Source organism: Nomia melanderi, chromosome 1, assembly GCF_051020985.1.
Source record: "Nomia melanderi isolate GNS246 chromosome 1, iyNomMela1, whole genome shotgun sequence".
In the NCBI taxonomy this organism is placed as follows: domain Eukaryota; kingdom Metazoa; phylum Arthropoda; class Insecta; order Hymenoptera; family Halictidae; genus Nomia; species Nomia melanderi.
In genome coordinates, this window is record NC_134999.1 from 35,354,782 (window position 1) to 35,377,462 (window position 22,681).

The following is a 22,681-nucleotide window of genomic DNA, read 5'->3' on the forward strand; positions in this document are numbered from 1 at the left end:
ATACCGTATATAGTGGCGAACAAAAGGCTCCCCATATGGCGACTCGCGGGCTAATGTATGTCATTAGTCGCATTACTCTATGATAATTAAACGTCTATATACGCGGCATTGTTATATACGGTTGTACCTTGCGCCGTAATACCGGAATGACATGTTGCGCTACAATGCTTCGGATGTCGTGAACGATTCGCTCGCTCGGCCGCTTCCACGCGTTCGTTGCGCGCTCCTAAGAACGCCAGGAACCGAGGGACACCGGCTGCTAGACACCGCGGGAAAATACGAACCTCTCTGTTCGGTTCCCGTTCGGTTTCTTCGGTTCGTCCCGCGGAGGAGCGGGGCTGGTAGCCGCGGAACGAACTTCGGCGTTCGCGTGGAAAAGTTCAGCCCGCGGTCCCGCGAGCGGAAAAGACAACGGGCCGCGGCCTCGTCCGACAATAGCGCCGAAAGTTTCCTCGGCGTTCGCTCGGCGCCATCGGCGGTAAACGAGGTCAAAAAGTTTCGCGAGTCGTCGGTCGGTGCTCGCGAACAGAAGAGAGGCGGGCACGAAGAAATCTGTTATGCCCCGACGACAAAGAACCGCGTAATTATAATACTATTGTCGGCGCTCCTATTTTGCATTTAATGCGCCCTTCCGCTCGGATCGCGGACAATGCGCGCGACTCGAAAGAACGATTTCCATGCAGAAGCGAAAAAGAAATTCCGCCTGGAAATGCCGTGAATCGGCTCGCGTGATCCCGCACGAAAGCCGTCGCGGAACGCGCGACGGAGAGTCGTTCTAAACATTGTCCAGCTTCCGTTGTCGTCGCTCGGATTCCGAGGCGAGCCAGAACTGGGTCAGATACGGCTGAACACAGGATGCGGCCCGGCCGTGAATGGTCTGCGGTCGAGCATACGTGTATCAATTGGTCGACTTTCGTCGAGACACGTTTCATCGGGTCCTTTGTTCCTCGGTCTTTTCTGTCGCGGCCCGCCGACCGCTGGTACACATGGTCGCCGCGATACTCGGACATCCGCGAAGTCGCTTTGCAGCGTTAACCGCAAACGCTCGCTCGGTCGCCGCATCTGTTTCCCGTTCGTCGAAACTGCGACAGATCGCTGCTCGACATCTGCGTTGAAAGATCATTACTCGATGATCCGAGGCTACCGCGGAGTGACATTTACGCGGTCGGCGGGATCGTCCGCCGCGATCGAGACGCGTTCCGCGTTGACGTCTCGACGGGCAGACGGTGAGCCGGTGTCGGTTGAACGTCGGCCAGTTACAGAAATATGATGTAGCGATTCGAACGTGTCGCACGGGAACGGGGCGGCGGTGCTATTTCATTCGGTCGGTTCTAAACATAGACCCGTTTGGCGCGAGGGAAACCGTTTTCCTCTTCTAATCGGTGGGAGAAACCGATTGGACGGTGTGCTCGGAATGCGATCAGCCAGGGGACGAGCGGACGCCGCGCCAAGCGGCTTGGAATAATTCGATCGTGAATCGGCACCGGCCGGCTAATTATTTTCGGCGACCCGTTTCAATTAGGATACGCCACCGTGACGGAGGTTATCGTCGGGCGAGTAATATTGCGGCGTCACAGGCTCCCTCCGCGAGTGTCCTATGGACCAACCAGATACTTTAATGACCTTTAACGACGCGCAATTAGCTCGAATCGGGCGGTGTAACGCTATCGGTCTTGCGTTACAAGTTCGGACAACGCTGCCCGCTTGAACTTCGTCCGGGTCGAAACGAACGCCGCCGGCGTTGCGTGCCCGTTCGAATTGCCCCGGACCCTCCGGCCAGCGTCTAGAAACTTTCAAGTGGCAGAAAACTTCCGCCCGAAGCGCGTTTCGCTTTCCGAAAGCCGGGGCCCGGCGCTAATTTGCCGATGGCTTTACGCAAGATCCGGTCCGAGGTTCCCCAGGAACGGGACCCACTTTGGTCCACTTTAGGAGTCAAGAGAGCTAGCACCGAATCCTAATCTATTTGTCGGGGACTTGAAAAGACACCGAGCCCTCTGGATCGAGGCGAGGCCGTTCCCGAGGTTGCGGCACTTTGGTAACAAGACTCGCGTGCCTTTCGGGGCTTGCACGTGTGCGTGTGTACACGGTTCACGCATGTGTCTTGTAGACTCGCTCCACGCTCCGAGATAGGTTGTCGTTAACCACATGCCCCCGGTCTCGTTAGCCTCCTTTATTAGGTACATCGTCGAGATCCTACGAGCAGCCTAATCTGTTCGCTCGTTACGCGCCACCGAGATTACCGGTCAGGATTTCCGTTTCGACGCAGATTCGCAGATACCTGGCGCACGGTCGCTCGATAATGTACCACCGCAAGATCCGGCGATCGAGTTCTCGCCGGAGTGCGATGCGTTTTCGCGGGGAAATCGTCGCGACTCCCGTTCGAATAACGTTCATTGGAGATCGGACGACTGTGCGGAAGCCTTTAATCTTAGGCACGATGAGCCACTGTAGTGGCTCCCGCCAGCACTATACCATATATCATATCCAACTGCATTACTAATTATTAAAGTAACTTGTTAAAGTTGAATTACATGTATCACATCTTTAAGAAAAACTATAATTTAACCCGTTGCGGTCCGAAGTACTCTTGCTCTCTCACTTCGAGGTTCACGTCGACGTTAGTACATTCAATGACAGCTCAATATGACGCCCTATTTGTTTATTCCAGAATATTTGGGAGTCACTGAAATGTTACCTTTAAATCGTGACACTACAAATAAATATAGAAAGAATCGTTAAAACAGGTGGAGGTTGCAACAAAATAGAATATCGAGTCTGACTAAGGGTTAATCATCAAAAACTCCATTCCAATGTACAGTATTGTCCGTACAGAACTCTGCCACAGAAAAACAGCCCCCAAAATTCAGCCGCGCCTAAGAGGTTAAACGCGTAGTTCGATGAGGAACGTTCTCTTTTCGAACGATCGGAGAGGCGAGGTTTCGCAGCCTGCCACGAAGAAGGAAAAGAGGGTACGGTCGGGTTTGCTTTTGTATATACGAAACCGTGGTGTTCTAAGACCGAGCCGAATCGTTAGTTTCACGGACTCTATTTCGACTGTCGCCGAGGTCTGACGCGGTGTGGAGTTTCAAAGTTCCACCACTCGCGTTTGTTCCCCTCCTTCTGTATCGATTCCCGCGAATCGGGTGACACCGGCCAGGATTCGTTCGTTCGGCTATTCCTCGATCGCGATAAATATCGGTCGTAGCTTATCTCGTCGCGATCGAGACCACGGAAAGGTGTGCTCGAACGGTCACGATACGAGCTCTTTCGGTGGCACATTGTCGGGATAATTGGAAGAGGAAGAAGGGGTTGAATAACGTTAATCTAGGCGAACGTTCTCTCGGCATCGTGTTCTTTATTTCTCCGCAGGCCATTTTCTTGTTCGAGGATCGTAAACGTATACGAGTGTCGTAGCGGGGATAACCATTCCTCGTATTAGCGTGGCTCGGCGTTTTCTGCGACAGAAAAATAAAAGATTTCTCGCAGTTTGTCAACGATCGTTTGGTAGTAAAAATTTAACGTTGCAATTACTTACCTCGGAAGCTATTCCGCGCCGTGGCACTTCTCGGCCGCGTGTAAGCGAGGCTGCGTCGAATTCTATCGGCCGTTCGAGTTTATGCGTGTATCGAAGGCTTCCTAAACGAGATTTACTAATAACGAAAGCGGCTGGCAGGGAGAGGAGAAGAAAACTATTAGGAGGCATGCGTATGCGGAAGGACGACGAATAAATGGCGATCGTATCCCAGAAGGAAGGAGTTGGAAGAGCGCGGTGACGGTCGTAAAGGCGCGATGATCTGTGGGTAAAGAGGGTGAGCAGTGGCTGGTACCGAGGGGGTCGCAAATTGAATAACAAACGTTCACCCTCGTTGGTTAAATCACCGAAAAAGTCATCCCCCGGGCTTGTACGCTGCTCGACGTTAACCGCACCCCCCGCGAATCGTCGGCTCGAGTCGCCTCGCTTCGTCTCGCCTCACCTCGCCACGGCTTGTCTCGCGTCGCGACGCTTCAGACCCTCCTTCGTTGCTTTGCATAACGATCTTGTGCCGTAATCTCTGGCATATTGATCCGATTTAGAGCGTACGCCGAGCGGGGATCGTTTATAGCTCGGTTACGGTCTGTCGTCGTCAGACCGCTCAATTTTCTCCGTTGACGCGCATCGGAAATAATCGCCGTTGGTCCGTGCGACGCGGGAGGAATAAATACTCCGTCTTTCACCGACGCCGTTGGGAACGATTCGGTGGAATCGCGTGGCGGGCGCACGCGTCTTCGCCTTAATGGACCGCGATTAAAAGAAAATTACGCGGACGTTCGCGGAGGCAGAGGTAATTAAATTTATCGAAGCTTATAAAGCTGCGTGTCGCGCGTATACGTCATTATTTAGGCATTAGCGTCGGGAAGGTTCGGCCCGGGTTCTCGAACGAGCCGAGTCATCCTCGGTAATAACGTCGAGTGCTCGGATACGTTGCGAGCGTTCTCGGGCCCGGCAGAAATAGGCCATCAGGAATACACGTATCGTCCGGAGTAGATAAAAACCTTTTTCGGGTTAATCAAGCTAAGGAGATCGCCGCGCCACGCCGGACAAAAAGGCGACGCGCGGGCCTCGCTGGTTTTCGTTCGCCGACCGACAAAGGGAGAAACCGCCGGCTAATGATTTTAATGCAAATCACGGGCGCGACTCGCGTAAAAGTGAACCTCGACCGTGAGAGTCGAGCGTCGGACCGATGAAAAGAGGGATGGAAAGCCGCGCGGGTTCCTTGAACTTACGTTTCCATGCAATATCTCCGGTCGAATCGTACCGAGCGGAGTTTCTCGACGCGTTCGTGGAGCGGACAGGTATAGGTAACGTCTCTAGCGAAGACATCGTCCAGGGATCTCGGGGCCGGTCCTCGGAGTAGCAGGCAGCGAAGGCAAGGGCCCGAGAGCTAGGGGGATGATAGACGTTTAGTGGAGAACACGATCACGTGGGGGAATCATGATCCACTCACATCGTTACTCACAAAAGCATCGTTTATTTCCTCTTTATCTCTTTCAAAATGAATTTATAATCTTTATAATAATACATCAATAATAATTATCAATAATTAATAATTAATTAATAATTAATAATAATAATAATAATAATTAATTCATAATATCGTGATAGTAAGATCGAAGAAGGTCGTCGGTCGATGACACGGTCGGGATGCGGTTCCGAATTCCAAGTTCCAAACGCAAATCACGCGTCAAGGGGAAATAATATCGAAAGACTACAATGAAAACCATTGCGATCGGGGGAGGGTTGGTAGAGTACCGGCGTTCTCGTTGTTTCCCGTCGTTCTCGTCGTCCGACGGTCTCTTTTCACGATCGGCGTCGTTTGGAACCTGCTCGGAGAGGGAATCTCCGTTATCCCCGGATCGAAGTTCGTACGCGGACGCGCGTCGTCGGTTGGTCGCGGCCACGCGAGAACGTGGGTAAGAGAAGTCGCGTCCGCTCGCGCGCACCTTTTTCGTATATGCGTTTGTTGCGTGTATCTACGTGTGTGTAGGTGTATGGTACAGCGCGACAGTGCGTTTATATAGAATTTTTTACAACATTACACCGCTTAATTAATATAATATCTTTCTCACGCGCTATGTATAATATTTACAAGTAACAAAGTCGGCGGCGTCGACGCGATCGGCCGACCGCCGACCGAGGGGCTCGAGAATCGAAGGATCGGGGACACGGGGATCTCGGAGGGTTTCGGTGTTGGCGACGGATACGCGACGATTCGTATCGCGAGGAACGCGATTCGAAGCGAGATAGATAGAGATAGAGATAGAGAGAGAGTAAGAGAATAAGAGAATAAGAGAGAAAGGTAGATAGAGGGAGAGAGAAAGGCGACGGGATCGCGTGTCCGCGGCCTAGTTCGACTAGCTCTACTTCCGAACGACCCGAGAGAAAATCCGTCGCTAGCGGGCGAGCGTTCGGGCGAGAAAAGACGTAAAAAGGGGTGTGAAATAGAGTGGCGGCGAAGCGTCAACCTAGAGACTATGTACAGGCGCGGGGGACGAGGGTGAGGGAGTCTGCGCGGTCCCCGGCGTGCCAGGATTCTGTTGCACGGAATAGGAGTTACTCTGACGCGAGTGCTGTTGTTGTTGGTGATGGTGATGGTGGTGATGGTGGTGGTGGTGGTGAGGCGGTTGGTGATGGTGGTGATGGTTCTGATTCTGGGACTGACTCTGACTCTGGTGTTGGTGGTGTGCGGTGGTGTGGTGGTGAGCGATGGTCGCGTGGTTCTGTACGAGGTTCAGGTTGAGGGGGTAGGATAAGGGGGAGCCCAGGGCCGTTGCGGCAGCGGCACTGCAGGCACCGGCTCCGGGCCCCACCGGGCTCAGTGCATGCTCATCCCCGCGTGCGGGTGGTGGGCCGCTGCCGCCGCCGCCGCCGGCACGGATGTTGCGTGATGATGCGGATGGTGCATTAGAGGAGGGAGATGCGGGTGGTGGGGATGGTGTGGGGTCAGAGGCGGAGGGGTCATCTGTATTGGGGTCATGGGCGTTGTCGGCTGATGGCCGAGACTGGTGGTGGTCTGGGATGTGGTGGTGTTGTTGGTGTCCTGGCCCGCCGCCACCGCCGCTGCCGCTGCCGCCGCCGCCGCCGCCGCCACCAGAGCCTGTTGCTGTTGGTGCTGGGACTGAGCCGACTGCTGTTGGCCCGGTTGCTGCTGCTGCTGCGGCGGCGGCGGCGGCTGCGGCTGCGGCGGCACCGAGCTGGAAGTGGGACTCTGCTGACTCCCGTTGTCCTCGCTGTCGGAGCAGGACTCGGCTGACGAGCTCCCCGCTCCCCCCTTGCCCTTGCTGCCGCTGCTGCTGCTGCTGCTGCTGTGGGTCTTGACGTGCTTCGCGAGATGGTCGCTGCGCATGAACCGCTTGTTGCAGACCGGGCAGGCGAATCTCTTTTCGCCGGTGTGGGTTCGAAGGTGCCGCTGCAACTCATCCGAACGTGTGAACCGCTTGCCACAGAAAAGCCAGTTGCAAACAAACGGTCGCTCACCAGTGTGCCACCGTAAGTGGGCCTTCAGATGCGACGTTTTCCCGTAGACCTTACCGCATCCCGGTATGTGACAGCTATGGATGTTCTTCTTCCTGAGATGCACGCCGGCCGGGCCAAGCCTCTCGGCTTCTTGACAGTTTGGACAGTCACAGGTCGCTCTGCCGGTGTAGCGTCTTTGCGATCGCGGCGAGGGGGCTTGGCTGACACCACCGGCCCCGACGCCGACACCAACGCCGACGCCACCGCCGCTCCCTTGCGGGCTGCCGGCACCGGCGCCAGCGCCCGCTGTCGCGGCCGCGTGGTGGTGCAGCCCGAAACCGGGAGGGCCGCCGGGCAACATCGATTTGTACGTGTCTTGCAGGAGATTGTGGCCGGCGGTGGTCGCGGTGGTCAACAGATGATTGCCGGCTAGGGCTAGGCTGGTCGAGTAGTCGGCCGAGTAGTTGGCCATTTGAGCGGCGTGAACGCCGACGCCGACGGTGCTGCTCACGTCGAGCCAACCGCCGGCGGTCGCGGCCCCGTGCACGTCCCACCAGCCGTCGCTAGCTTTGATTCCGCCGTGGGTCGCGCCCGGCATAGCGTTGAACGGCCACGACTCGTACGGGTGTCTGCCGTACACCGAGCCCAAGGTCGCTCCCTCGACCTTTCCGAGCAGGCTGCTCTGATGATGATGCGGATCGCCTGCCGGCTGGGCGCTCGCCGTCCCGGGGAAGTACAGGTCGCTGCCGTATTGGGGCGCCGTGGACGCGCAAGAAGTGACCGGCGCTCGAGCGTAGCCACCGGTCGTGCTCCCGGCGCTGCTCGTAGCAGCCGGTCTTTGACTGACTCCGGTCGTCGTGCATCCTCCGCCACCGCCTCCGCCTCCCCCTCCTCCACCTCCTCCTCCGCCTCCGCCACCGCCTCCTCCGCTACCCGTCGAGCTGTGTTGCGGCGAGCTGCCGCTGCTCTGGGGACTCTTTTTCCACGGGTGGAAACCCTTGCCCACGGCCGCGTCCGCCAACGGCGGAGGACTCTTGCTGCTCAGCTTGTTGCACTGGGCCGCGAGCATCGCCAGCGGCGTGCCCCGCAGACCCGGATGGTCCTGAAACAAAAAAGAACAACCACGTGATTACCTTTGCGTTCCTTCCCTTCCCTTCCCTTCCCTTCCCTTCTCTTCCCTTCTCTTCTCCTCTTTTCGATTCAATTCGATTCGATTCGATTCGCATCGCGTCCCGTATCGCCTCGCATCGGAAACGGTCAGCCCAATTTTTCGTCGATCGGTTACATCGCCGATGCCCGCGCTCGCGCTAGGCCATGATTTTATTACGGCGCAGCGCGTTCCCGAGCAGGTGTTACCTGGCCGAATTACGGTCCCGCTCTTCCGATACGATTACGCAAGCCGATAATAACGAGTTTCGAGACGAGCTTCGCGAATTAGGCGTCCGCTTGCGTATATCGATCCGGCGAAATCGAGCCCGGCCGATTGAGACGCTTTCTCAAGGCAACGCAGCTCGTAATATCGAAGTCCGGCGGCCGAGCGCGCTGGATGCGGCCATAATCGCGGCTAAATCGACCCAAAAAAACCGAGCCCGCTCTCGCCACCGCTCGGCCTGCGGAACCGAGAGAGTCTTCCCCCGAGGGTGTATAATGACACAAAATTGCCGGTCCTATCCTAGAAGACATGAAAGATTGCCGGCGAGCCAACAAAACCGGGGAAACCGAATCGCTTCGCGTAAAACATTTTAAGCGCCGACTGTTCCCGGTATCCGTTCGCCCCGATAAAAAACGCCGCGCGCCGTACCGCGGTGTGCACCGAATCGGGGACCGGGAGCTACGTTTTTTCGGCTTTCCGTCCCGAAGACGCGGGGCCGGGATCCGCGCCAGCGCCCCGCGATTTCGCTCGGATGCAAATGATCGCGACGTCTATGTCGTTCCTGCGGGGGACGGGAAAGACGGGCGGACGGTCGGTAGCTACCGAAAGGCTGGAGGCTGGAGGTTGGAGGCTGGGAAGGGTCCGGCGCGGATTCGGACGTAGAAAGGTAAAGGCAAAGGGTCCGCGGAAGCGGCAGGAAATTAAAGTCTGGCGGGCCGCGCAGCCATTAGCAGTCGGCGCCATCGAGGCGACACGCCCCCACACGGTTCAACCTTGCACCAACACCGACCAAAGACAACGAGTGCGCGCACCCTTCGCTGATAGAGACCAAGGGAATGGGAGAGACATAGAGACGGAGAACGCGCGCGACAGAGAAAGAGAGAAACCGAGGGACGGAATCCTACCCAATCCGTGGTCACCCCGTCCCGTGACTTCGGGCAAGGTTGCCAGTGTAATAACCACGGTTGCGGTCATCGGTGAACGCCAGGCTCTTTGCTCGTTCCGCTCTTTAGAAAATCTCGGAGTCGTTTGAAACGTGTCGCCGACTCGGAACGACTTTCGCCCTATCCGATCCGCGTATTTCCCCGTAGGTGTTCCCGACTCGTTAACCTTATCGTTTTCTCCAAGTTCCCCGGGAGGATCGCGAATCCCGATGGAGAACCGGCGAAACGGCACCCCGAAAGGGGGTGTCGTACAGGCTAACCCTCGTTCCTCGTCGTCGACGAATGAGAAGGTGACGGTAAATTTCGACGCTCGCTCGCCGAGGGGTGGAAGACGAACTCGTCCTTCCTGGCCCCGTGTGACTGGGGCGGCGAGCCAGCGGTAGGCAAGGGGTGAGAGCGAGAGATAGAGACAGAGAGAGAGAGTGAGCGAGCGAAGGAGCGACAGAGGGTAAACCGGGAAGCGGGAAAGAGCGGGACAGGCGGGAGACACGGCGGGAGGGAGAGAGAGTATCTCTCGGCCGATGGTGTACGGGCCACGCCCTCTTCGAGCTTCGTGAGTGCAGGTTGTAGGCAAGCTACCTATTGATCCGTCGGAACGATATGACAGTGGCCCGGTGGAGACAACGACGTCTCTCAATTAGCTTCCTCCGGTTTCGTTTTCAGCCCGTATCGGCACTCGCGCCGCGATCGAGAGTCCGGGCAAACTCGATCCACTTTGGCTAGCAGCGGCGCGGCGCGGCCCGCTCTCCCCGGTTACACGTACAGCGAGCTTTCTCGTTCGCCGCGAGTACGGCGCGCGTATCCGGATGATCCGTTAACGAGAACGCGTGGAACGTTAATAGGATTATCGATTAGAGCGATATTAGCCGGCAGTTGTGGCCAGTCTATAATTACGCAGCGCAGAACGAAAAAGAGTCGTTATTGCATGTGCCGGCAGCACGAGCGAGGCGCCTTCGAGTCGCCGATGTATGTGCCCGATTCACTCGCTCTCGTCTATTATACCTGTCCTCCGTCAATTACCGCGATTCTTCGCGAAGCGTCTACGTTTTATGCCCGCTACGCACGCACGTACGCGGCGGTCCCGTGTATACACGTACCGCTTCGTTTTCTTTCGTTCGCCTCGCCTCGACTCGCCTCGCCTCGCCTAGCCGGGATCGACTCGGAAACTCAACGCAACGGCCGAAAGGAACGACCGAACGGGAACCCGCGAAGCGTAAACCGTCCTCGCAAACGAGATTCGGTCCCGTGTTTCGCGCCCTCCTGTCGGCACAGTTGAAAGAGACCCATCGTGGGATGGGCACGGCTAGGATCCTTTGTTTTAGCCGCGTGACGTCACGCCCATCGCAGCCAGCTAGGACTAATAACGCCTTCGGTTGTGCCGCGCATAAATTAAAACCAGGGAGCTCGCTTGTTGTTTCTCCCGTCTTCGTTGCCTCTCGGCTGGTGGCTACCTTCCGAGAAAAGAGGCCATCCCGTCGCCCTGCGAAGGGATGCGAGACGTCGTAAAGCGTTCCGAACGCGAACCCCGTTTTTGCGATAGGGGTATCCATCGGGCGACACGATTCGGTTCGAGAACTCTTCTCGCTGAGTATCTTACGGCCGGGGTTCAACGGCGATGCGTGTCGAACCGGGCCGACAGTGTGACGAATGAGATTCATGACGCGTCAAAGGAGATCCATGGGAGGCTCGCGACGCGACAACCAGTACCGTGAAAACGTCACGTCCACTTCGGCGGAACGGTATATCGGCGTTTTCGCCTCGTGCCCGGCGCATCCGTCTCGGCCGGTCAGTCGTACACCCATCGACTGGCATCGGCTGGTAGCGGTCGTCGGGGCCCGTAAACGGGCAAAACGAAACGGAACCGGTGCGCGTCGAGTCGAGAACAGGAGCCACGCGACAGCTGGACGCGCGGAGGCGTCGGGGTTCGCGCGACAGCCGACCGACAGGGGTGCGAACTCGGCAGACCGTAGGGTGTCGATTCAACGGGGCTTGCGGCGAACCGCATCCGACGTCTACGCGTCAAACTTATTTCCCTACCGACCCCAACGGATCCCACGTCCAGTCGGAACCAGGCGTTCGCGCCACACACCGCAAATAGAGCGCTTCCCATTCGAAAAACGCTGTCGGTCTACCTCGAACCCTTCGAAATTGAGTTCCTAGTCCAAGGCGAAACAGCCCGAGATCCCCGAGGAGAAAAGACTATTAAAAAGAACACGGCTGCAAAAAGATAGAGAGTAGGCCAGAGCTCCTCTTTGTCCGGTAATAGAGCTGGCTACGAAATTGGTCGGCGGTCTTTTCTGGTTTCCGTGTAAAAAGCGACGCGACGGTCGTTCCCGAGAGCCATTGACCGCCGCCTCTCGCAGCCACCTGCCTCAGCGGCCTGCCTCAGCGGCCTGCCTCTCTGGTTCTCCGATTCGATTCACCTGCGTCGACCTCGAGATGAAAGCCGAGGGCCCTCTAACGCCGGTCCTCCCGGTTTTCCGAGACACACAGATTTCGTACGTTCCGCGACGATCTCGACTTATCTGCTAGCTGGTCCCGATATCCCTCGGAACACTCGTAAACCCGCGTAATAAAGGTTTTTCGTTTCCTGGCCGGCACACCGCGTCCGCGTTATGCCGCGGCGGACGGGCCACGCGCAATCTTAATATCGATCTGGTTCCTATAAAAGCAACGCTGCGCCGGTTGTAAAAATAAACTCTTCCGTAACAACTTGCCGCGGCAATAAAAACGGCCGCGAGGGATTAAATTAAACCGAGTACACCGGGTGTTGTACGCGGCAAAATTTTCGTATATTCCGTTAATTGCGGCGTTCGGCCACCCAGGAAACACGGTTTCTACCGGGTTCGCGGGCGTCTGCCGGACGCCCCGCCGGGAACGCGGCGCGGAGCGTCGTCCGCGAGCACACGGGAACCCGTGCAACTTCTTTCGGATACGCAAATGTACGGCTGTCGCGAACCGCGAAAGCTATCGCCGAGATATCGCGCGGTCGTGGCTCGCTCTTAATGCTAATTATTTGTTTATCGGCCTCCGCATGCAACCGCGCCGACACGCAGACCTTTCCGGATAAATCGCCGCAACCCCGTCCGGGGTAGCAACTCGCGCGACTCGACGTCGACTACTTTGTTGATCGCGTCCGACCCTCTGCCGGATAGCGATCGCGAACAGAGAACGGCGCCGGCCACTTCCGACGCGTTTGCTCGCCGACGATTCGTACCCCGCGATACCTCGCGGTGTCGGTCTGCTTCGAAAGACCTCTCGAACCCGACCTCCGGACGGAGGAGAATTTCCGCGGCGAGATCTTCCGGTCCGCCGAGGGGACCAGAATCAGAAATTTCCATGATCGTTCTCCCCGAATGAAGTGGAATTAGGGTCGGCGGCGGCAACGTTTCGTGGCTATTGGGAAAGAAGAGACTTAGGGAAGACGGGTCGGAGGATAGAAGTTTCGCTGGAAGACGGGATTAATAATTTTATTCATGAATAACCGAGACTGCACCGCGACGGAGCCTCCGTTAGTTCCCATCAAACGGCAGCTACCTGTTATCCTCCCTTCTAAATTATGTTTTTTAATTAAATCCATCGTGAGAGAAGGACTCGGCCGTCTCTTTCTCGCCCTTCGGCCCCCGGTCCCTTCTCGCCTCTGTCCGGTGCGCGCGGCGCCGCGTTACGAAAGGTCCGATCGTATATCCGAAAAAGTCTCTACCTCTTGCCGTAGAACCGTGGCCTGGGGCCAAAACAGGGAGCTACCCAAATTTATTCGGCTATCGAGCGACCGGAGGGAACAACGGAGGCTTCTCCTTCTTCTCCATCTTGTCCTTCTTCTCCTCCTCCATCTCCTTCTTCTCCTTCTTCTTCTTCTTCTTCGCCTTCTTCTTCGTCTTCTTCTTGTTCTTCGTCTCCTTCTACGAGTTTCTCAGCGACGTCCTTTCCCCTTTTTGCTCTTCCGCGCTCCTCGGAACAGAGTTTTTTGGCCCCGACAGATAGCCGCGCTCCCTCGAGACAAATTTCAAATTGCCCTTGGACCTAATGATTTCCGGGTATAGGATAGGAGGGTAGACACGTGATCGACCTAGAGCGAGAGAACGTTTCCGAGAGTTCGAGTCGCGGCCACGACGCGCTTAGGATTACCCGTCGTGACCGCGATGAACGAGCCGCACGGAGAAACAGACGACCGAGCTACCAATTCATTAGCACTCGTAAATCTGTCGCGAACGACAGCCACGAATATTAAGCGGCCATTATCGGTTAGTTATAATTCGTGGCCAGTTAACACCGTCCGGACCCCCGAACGAGAGCCGGGGATCGGGGAGGGCCGCCGTACGGTTTCGTGTTTCGATCGCCTCCGGTGCGCGTCGCTGTTACGTTCTCGTCGGATCGCCTCGGATTCCACGTTAATTCGTCGACGGACCGAAAAGCGGGAAGGCTGGAGCTCGTAGCTGTATCGCGTCGCTGACAGCGCAGCCGTCGTTTCGCCTAAACGAATCAGCGTTACCGCGGGAAGGGATCGGGGAACGGTTGTACTAAATGTCATCTAAAGAACGAGAAGAATCGACCGGATCCGTTTCTTTCGGTTCACGTTGGCGTCGGCCAAGGGACGGCGGGATCGGGGTCAAGGGGAATCGAAGCGGAATCGAGCCTGAGTCGAGTCGGTCCGAGCCGATTCGAGCCGATTTGATTCGATGGCGAATCGATCGGTAAGAACCGTGCGTTGCCCGGCCCTCGTTAGGTCGGGGTTTCGAGCGCGTTTCTCTCGGAGTCGCTCTTGTTATCCTCTCGGACGATCGTAAACAAGTTGCACAGTACATTCCGCGAGATTTAGATACCGCTCGCGACAATCTCGAGGCCATTGTCGGTCGTTTGTCGTCACGGGAACGGAGCGAACGGCGTCCGTTCACGGACAGCGACGATAACGAGGCCCTTCTCGAATAGGCAATTGGTTTTCGGCAAAAATCGCGACTCGTTTCTCAGCCCTTACGTCTTCATTAGGATAATGAGGCCGGCGTAAATCTTGCGAGAGCGGCCGTCCCGTGGCGGAGTTTGCGCGTGCTTCTGGAATATCTCCGGCCGAAGGACGGAAGCGGCTGCATTTGCATCGAGTAATTTAGTGGTACATAAAATTCTGCAGCCAATTAGCGGCCGAGTGTCCGATCTATCGCCCCGGCTAGTCGTTCGCTCCCTCTAGAACGCTTCTAATTTCGGAAACGTGACCCCCTTTAGTCGGCGAGCGGCCGTCCGTTCGACGTCTACCAAGCAGTTTCGCCTTTTTACTGCCGTGCCTCCCTATCGCCGATGTGCTGTTCGACTCTTGCGTAAGCACCGCGCTCGGCTCGTTCCGAAGGACAACCGGACATAAAATTCTACATTTGCAGAAAAGCTGCCCGTGTCCCGGCACCACCGTTGCTTCTACCTTCAATTAAATTAACGTTACGAGTGTAGTAAAATCCGCGCGGCTGGCCCGAGCGCGCGGTTGCTTGCGTTTCTCCGGGCCTCCGCATATTCCAGTTTCCTCCCCGCGCCGCTCCGCGCCGCTCCGCGCCAGGCCCCCGATGAAATTAAGCGCCGAGCTAGTTCGAATCTGTTAGAGCTGTGAAAGCCGGTCTTCTAGCTTAATCGACGTCTCGTTCCCGAGCGCGTCTCGCCTTCTACCTCCGCTCGCCGGTATTTCGAAGAGGGGTCGTCCGGTTATAACGACAATATTTTCCGCGCCATTTGTCCGAGGATCTTTCGCAGCCGCGTCCCGAAGACTCTCCGGGGGTGGAGTCGCGAGCGTGTCTTTATTGTTCGGCCCAGGTAGACCCGGCGCGGTCGATTTATTCGATACGTTATTCGGCTCCTAGATCAGCCTACCGAGAGCTCCTCCGTCGCGTCCCCGTATATTCGACACTTTATTGCCATTGCTGCACGGTGGTCCTGGTCGGCGGCTTTCTTTCAATTACGAACGTTTAAGTAAATAGCGTCGGCGCGCGGCCTCGGGAAACGAAATCGTACGACGATAAATTACTCGAGTATTAGCATTTAAACGATCCGCCGGTGTACCGGGGGGGATACGATGATCCCCTCGGCATCGACGCGACGCGGCGCGACCTCCTCGAAACCTGGGAAAATCGAAGCTCGAACGAGATCGATCTCCTTTCCGTCCGAACCGAATCGCTTCATCGTGCCCGGCGATCGACGCCGGGAGAAACTTTCCCGGAAACGGAGGTCCAACCTCGCGGGAAAGGAATCGTCGGCGATTCTCGTCCGTCGAAACTGGTTTGCCGATGGATCATTGCCGGCGCGAGTAAGAAACCGTTCGAAACGCGAGAAACCGCGACATGCGGGAACAGTGTTTCGCCGGGCCCGGCCACACACGCGGCTCTCACCTGCGCGCCCGCTTCGTATTATTTATTCGTCGTAATGGCGGAACGGCTGTTGATACGAGAAGAACGTAGCTAGAGGTCGCCATAATTTAGCCGCGGCAGAGTTTTACGAGACGCGAAGGGGCCGGCTGAGCGAACGGTACTTGGCGAAATTCGCAAACGAGCGAACGCGCGAGCTGATAAATTTACACCGAGCGGCATACTTCTAACAGGCTAAGTGCTCCTTTTACGAGGGAAGCTTACATTGAAACCAAAAGATGCGCCCGATATATACGCGAGCGAGCTCGTTCCTTCGTAATTACGTCCGGAATCCGCGACGACGAGATGGCCGTGCGGATCGCGGACTGCACCTGCGAATATTTACGTTCAATTAAAAGCTCGTAAACACCTAACACCGGCTAAATCTAGCCGAGACCTCGGCCCGGTAATCGAGTCGCGTTTTAACCGCCGCCGCGTCGCTCGGCCTCCTGCGTTCGATGGCAGCTTTGACATCTCTCTCGAAAGTGGTACAACTGACCCAAATCGCCGCGGATTTCGAGGAAGACGAAAAGGACCGCGTCGCGTCGCGTGTCGCCGTTCGCGCACCTGCTCTCCCTCCCCTCCCTCGCCCCCTGTTCCGCGTCTTTGCAATTTTGTCTCCTCGTTGGAAAAAAATGTAGCCAGTTTTAGTGGGATTTTAACGAGACCGGTACCCTTGGATCAGATTGGACGATTTAATTCTCGAAAGACGCGTCGTTTAACGGTCGATCGTACGACGGATACACCGCTCGTTTAGGTATTCAATTATTTTTAAAGCGCGTACGCTTCTCACCGCCGCCCGACGTGATTAAACCGAGACCGGACACGTACGGCGCGATTAGCGATTAACAATCTTTTCCGTGGAAGCTCGTAACGCTGGCCGACAATCCCGCTGATAGCGTCCATCCCTCCGCCTCGTAGGAATCGCCACGCGACAACACCGAGACGCCAGATCGATCTTCTCGAGGAGATTTCAGGAACGAGTCGAACGAGCGGTCGGGAGCAATTTAGCGACGAGCTAAGCCACGGAGTCTACGCGTGTACACGCGGCTCGCCCGTGTAATACACGCGTAGCGTCCGCTCGTTCGAAGTGTTACCGACGCCGCTACGCCAACAAACTGCCACTAAATCACCTTTGGCAGACCGTGAACCCGTTCATCTCGCCGGACGCAGGTGCTCCGCAGGAGCGGGCAGCTTCGTCCGAGGATCCAATCTCGGAGCGGCGCTTCGTCCACGCGTTGCATTATCCTCCGCGCAAAAAGTAAACGGTCGGGGGATCAGGCTCGCGAGTAATTCGACAAGGTAAATAATGCCGGAGCGTCGCCGGTGCCCGCAAATTTCGCCGGCTCGGTCCTTCGATACGGCGTCATTCCCATTTGCATCGTAATTGAACGCTTCCGGTCCGTGGTTCCGAGAAAACGCAGAAACTTGATTGCCCCGGAGCTCGGTTGCTTAGCTCCGCCGAAATACTCGCGGTCTTGCTAACCGCGTGACCGGCCGGGGAACTCAGAAGAGCGCGTGCACTTTCTCCGGGCATGAATTATACGCGTAACGATTATAGGTTATTATGCGCGCGCGTGGAGCCGAACGTGAGCAACCGTGGCCGGCTAGAAACCGCTAAAGAGAGCCGAGCAGAGCCATGCCGATCGTTTCATTTCCACTCGTGCGGAAACTCGGCTCGGTGGACGACGCTGGATAGATTCAATCGGAAAATAACTGACATTTCGTTATAAATCTTCGACCATAGATAGTGTCAGGATAAAATTTCCACCGGAATTCAATAAAAAGTTATTTTGCAATGATAATCACTGTAGTCTATTTCAATTAATTATCGAAACGATACTATCTGAAAATGTCTAACTTCTGATGTTTATTACAAGCATAATGTGTACTATATTACATTAACTGTTACGTTTTTTGAAGGTAGACCTTTAAGAACCAAAATACAAGTCAACGAGGGTTGACTTTCAGGCAAAATGTCACCTACTTCGCCGATCCAGGGCATCGCGCGACGTCCAAGCATAAAGAGAACGGTCGAACGGTCGTCGTAAGATCGGTTCGCGTGTCCTCCGTGAGAACTCGGTCGATTTATAACTTCATCGTGCTTTGTTATCGTAGATCCACTATACGCGCGTCGCCTCTCGCGCGACAGCGTTTCCCCCGATCGCGGAGTTTCGCCGCGCTCCCGAGATTATGCAAATCGACGGAACGTTTAATCCGACTGCCAAAGATTGCAAACAATTTTTTAGCTGTCATGTTTTGTTTGTAATGATCACGATTTTCCGGGACGATAACGGACGGCGTACGTGCTACACGAAGCCCGGCCGTTTTCAGCGTTCGTTAGTCGCGACGCTGGCACGCAGCGAGCCCCCGTTTCAAACTGGTTGCGCCGTAGACTTATTAAAAAGACGTTCCGCGAGATGAAAAAGCATAAAACCGCGACAAAACTCCGCGGATCACGTAAACGCCAATGCGATACGATCTCCTCCGCTCGACTTCGCTCGTTCGCGAGTTTCGTTTCCGTCTTTTTCTCTTTTCTTTTTTCTTATTTTAAATACACCCGGCGAGTGGAAAACGGACGAACGAGGTGATGAAGGGGATTACCATTTGCTAGTTTATCCCGCGATCCGCCGGCGAGGGCGTTGATTAGCGGCGAATTGAAAAACGAGGATCGGCTTAAGTCGATTCACCGGGACGCGTGTACGCGCGGGATCAGTTTATCGGATCGTCGCTATTCAATCACTCCATTAGGAGCAGTATCTAACCCCTCGTGAGCGTAACCCTTAGAAATCCTTGTCCGCGCGGATCCACCCTCGTCGGCGACGCCGGAGAGATCGCTGCAACGGACTGTGACATATTAGGCTACCCCCTGAGGACATCATCCCCGTATAAGAGGCCCATAAAGAGGGTGACTCCGCTCCTCGGATTTATTGTTTCGCGATTTAGTGGCCAAGCGAGCCGTGGGAGCGGGCTGCGGTCGCACTCTCGTTGTTGCCCCGCGCGCCGCGTTCACCCCTCCCTCGAGCTCGTAAATAAATTATCGCCTGCCCGAAAACACCGGCGACTTAAATCTCCGTGACGGAGACGAGCGGTCCGTGGGTCGCGCGAAAACATTTGAATTCTTCTCGGTTCGGCTAGCGAATCGCGTTGCTCCTTAAAAAGAAAGGCGTCGCTGCTTCTCCGGAGGATTTATCGCGCTCTTTATTCCCGTGGAACTTGGAAACGGTTTCCCCTCTATAAAAATTCATGGCCGGCGTAAAAGCACTCGGTCCGGCGAATCGGAGGGCGTTCGCGTCTTCGACCGGTCGCGGAAGGGGATGATCCAGAAGACGCGACAGAGAAGAAGCACCGGTCGCAAGCTTCTGCTCTCCGGTTCGCCGGAATTATTTCTGGAACGTCCCTCGTGCCGGGCCACGAGAGTTTTACGGGGCGCCTAACGAACCGTCCGATCTGTCGATCTAACGGGACGAAACGCGGGGGTCGTTATGCAATATGTCGAGAGGATAATTCGTCCCCGCAGGGGAAACGAGCGCGATAGCGATACGTACGTGGGCACACCGAAATGCAAATTATCCGCTCGCAAGGACGCGGGGAGAGCGAAATGCGGCGGTTTGCGGCGGTCTCGTTGGTACTGTTCGCCATTCCGGTTTCACTCGGCTCGCGATCGACTACCGAGTTTCGTCGTTACGCAATCGCGATCGGCGCAGCGCCGACGCGTACAGGCGATCGGCCTGTTCCATGAAAAATCGTGTACGAGCCGTTTCCGTAGGATAATTCTTCGAGGAAACGCGTCGGCCCTCGTTCTTCGATGGAAATTCGCGCTTGGAACCGAAGCGACGACGGGGTTGCGCAACATCGACGGGACGTTTCAGCAGCCGTCGCGTCGATTTAGCATCAATTCTGTCGCATTCCACGGTAAACGCGAACCGTCCCTTGCAATTATCCCAGGCATCGCTCAAAACTCACCGGTTCCTCTTTCGCTCGCGGGGCACACGCAACGATCGCGGCATACTCGGAGCGGACCGGGGCTCCCGAGCAAGCTGCGAGACGGCCATATGCATCTGCTAAAGGGAAAATCGCGGCTGTACCTTCTCGTGCGGAGTATACCGGAAGTTTTTACGGGCCTTGGAAGGGGTCGTTGGCTCCGCACCGGTCGTGAGAGGCAATTTTACTTTCGAGAAGCAGCTTTGCGTCGCCGTCCGGCTGAACGGGCCCCACGGATTTAACTGGAATTCGCGTTATAATTACAGGTTGAAACAAGTTGACGCGCGTTCCCGTGAAAAATCGCCGCGCGCCGTTCGTATTTTTGCCAAAATACTAGTTCCTTATAGGCCTCCAAATAGAGAAACCAGAGGGAAGAGTATCCAGCGCCACGACATTTCACGGGATTATCGTTCTTTACGCGTTTCGCGGACTAACTCGCTTTATTCGCCGCCGCAAAGTTATCTCCGTTTCCGCCGCACCATTCGGCGAAATGGCCGACGATAAATTACAGGATAATTGCCGGTGGACGAGCTCGAAACAGGTTGCAGCTCGGTAAACGATGATCAAGGCGTAAAGAATCGTTTTTCTAGAGCGCGACGATGAACCGAGGTCTCGGGCTCGTCGTGAACGAGCCAAACGCCGCGACTGTTGCTCTCGCTGGACGGAGAAGGAAAGCGACAGAGAGACCGGGGTGGACGGGGAGAGGTGGGGAAAAAAAAAATCGCATCCGATGGGACCGTGGTATAATGTGCAGTCGATAAATCATTGCGCTCGGCGGGCCGGTGAGCGAACGTTTGGTATTTTGGTTCCGACACCGCGGGGGTTTGGCACCCCTGCGGAGCATCCCTGCCGTCGCCACGCTTCTTTCGACGGCGAAAGAGATCGAGCCTCGAGGTGTTTGCCACGCGAACCGTTGCTACGCCGAGCTGTCCCCTCGACCCGCCGTCGAAACGACTCGGAATCGAAGTCGACGCGGCCCGCGGCCCGACAGTTGCCAAAGGGAAACGAAGAATTCGCGGGAAGATCCTCTTGACCGTGACGACGGTGAGCGCAGAAACCGATTCGAGCGTGTAATCTCGCCGAGGAAAACGCGTCGAATCGCGTTTAGCGCGGGGAGGAAAGTAGTCGGCTTAATAGAATCGCGTCGTTAATGATCGTTCTTCCACTTTGCTCGAGTGGCGCGCGTTAAGGCCTCGAGGTGTCGACCGGATCGAGCATTGTTCGCGTTTCCCATGATGGTCCGGTGAATGACGCTCGCCGCGATGATACGTCACGATAATGGCCGGTAATTCGACGTACCATCTCGGAGGGGGGCTCGTGTTGGCTCGCGCTCCTATTCGCGGTCGGGCCTGCTCGCTCGCGCGCGCGCATCGTCAGGAACATTGTTTACAGCGACGAAGCACCACCGAGAAACAGAGAGTAAGAGAGAGAGAGAGAGGGAAACAGGGAGAGAGAAGTCTCGGCTTTTCAATTATCGAACCTTCGAGCGATACGAGATGATGATGATGGTCGATGGAAGTCGTGCGCGCGCGGGCGAGTCGTTGCACGCGGCTGGTAAACCCACACGCACGGCTCGTATCTCCGCCAAATTGCTGGCTCGCCCGAACCCTATCGGCCCGTTATCGCCGTGTTATCTCGCGCCGAATAGCCCGGATAGCGCGCCAATTCGCCGACGCACCTCTCGAAATCTTGAAACGCGCGTACAGCGACCGGTCGCAGCGGTCCTTCCCTCTGTTTCTATCTTGATCGGCGATCGGCCGGCTGAAACGCCGGAGACGGCACTCCGCGCGGATGCCGGCCGGGGAATAATTCCGTCGTCGACGATACCGCGCCGGAATAATCACCGATAATTCGAGGTAGACGGTTTCGCGCGTGTGTTCTAGGAACGCACGTCCACCGGCAACGGAGCCGAGGGGCGGCTAGGGTTTTCAATTATCGAGCCTTCCCCGATAACGACTCGGCCCGCTGCAGTTGCGTACGTGCATCCCACCGCGAGCACACCGCCAGACCCGAGTCTGCGAAATTGCATCTTTGACCGTTTAATGGAAACCGAGCGTGCCGCGTAATGAATATCCTGCGCCTCGTTCCTTCGGGAACGCGCGCAGCGGTCCCGGACCGCTGAGACCTGCCCGAAACCTCGAAAATCGACTTTTCGCCAGCGACAAGTTTGTTTATGAATAATTTACCACCCTGTAGGTACATCTATGAGGATATAGAAGGGTAGGTTAATCAGATTTGCTTGAAAAGTTTCCGGGTTTCAAAAATCGCTGTCGTTAGTCGCATAGTCTGGTTAAGTGTGATTTCATGGAACGAAGTGTAAAGTAAATAACTTTTGAAAAACTGAACCAAATTGAATTCTGTAAATTGTACGTTATTCCTGGAAGTAAGTGGACTGTGTATTAGTGAACAATTATCTAAAACAGTTAAGAGCTACGATTTGCAATTGAAAATATGTGGTGCGAGAGATAAGAAGTTGAACGTAACGAGCATAGATATTGAGTATGTAAGGTAAAAGTTGTGAATCTCGTTTGCGCTTTGTACTGTTGTCTTCAACATTAGCTTCCAATATCCGCTCTAGCCACAAAATTCAGATGATTCTGATAGTGAATTGTGTTGCAATTACACCATAGATCACAAATATCAATTCTCAATAAAATTGTCATTTAGATTCTTAATCAGCGACGCAAAAACCCCAGAGCACCTATTAACCCTTTGCGGACGAATGTCAGCATTTTGCTGAGATCAAACTTCCATGTTTGGAATACCAAGTTGCAAACAAATGACATAACTATTCGAACAGCGTGAAATCAGTACAGTTACCTTATTCTTTATGGTTTAAGTATTCAGCGTTTAATTTAGCAGAATCTGCGAAAGGTTTTGTGAACTAAAAACAATCTCCGTCCGCAAAGGGACTTTTGGTTCGGTCGAAAGTATGTTTCGAGGTTTTCGCCATTTGCGATCACCGCGTGCCGATTCGTTCGCGACGCGGATCGCCTCGACGAAGGAAATT

At 55.5% G+C, this 22,681-nt stretch overlaps 1 protein-coding gene across 3 annotated transcripts in view; it reads right to left on the reverse strand.

The window, feature by feature from the left end:
* Nucleotides 1–3,335: 3,335 nt before the first annotated feature.
* Sp1 (transcription factor Sp8) overlaps nt 3,336–22,681 on the reverse strand; it is a 74,301-nt gene continuing 54,955 nt past the window's right edge. For 2 of the 3 annotated variants that reach the window (XM_076374342.1, XM_076374335.1), the window contains exons 2-4: nt 7,016–8,096; nt 3,536–6,947; nt 3,336–3,455 (exon numbers count right to left, since the gene is read on the reverse strand). In XM_076374342.1, the coding sequence (XP_076230457.1) occupies nt 6,004–6,947; nt 7,016–8,063 (1,992 nt within the window). In that variant the 5' untranslated portion in view covers nt 8,064–8,096 and the 3' untranslated portion in view covers nt 3,336–3,455; nt 3,536–6,003. The remainder of the gene's footprint in view (nt 3,456–3,535; nt 6,948–7,015; nt 8,097–22,681) is intronic. The other variant, XM_076374336.1, reaches the window with a different exon arrangement.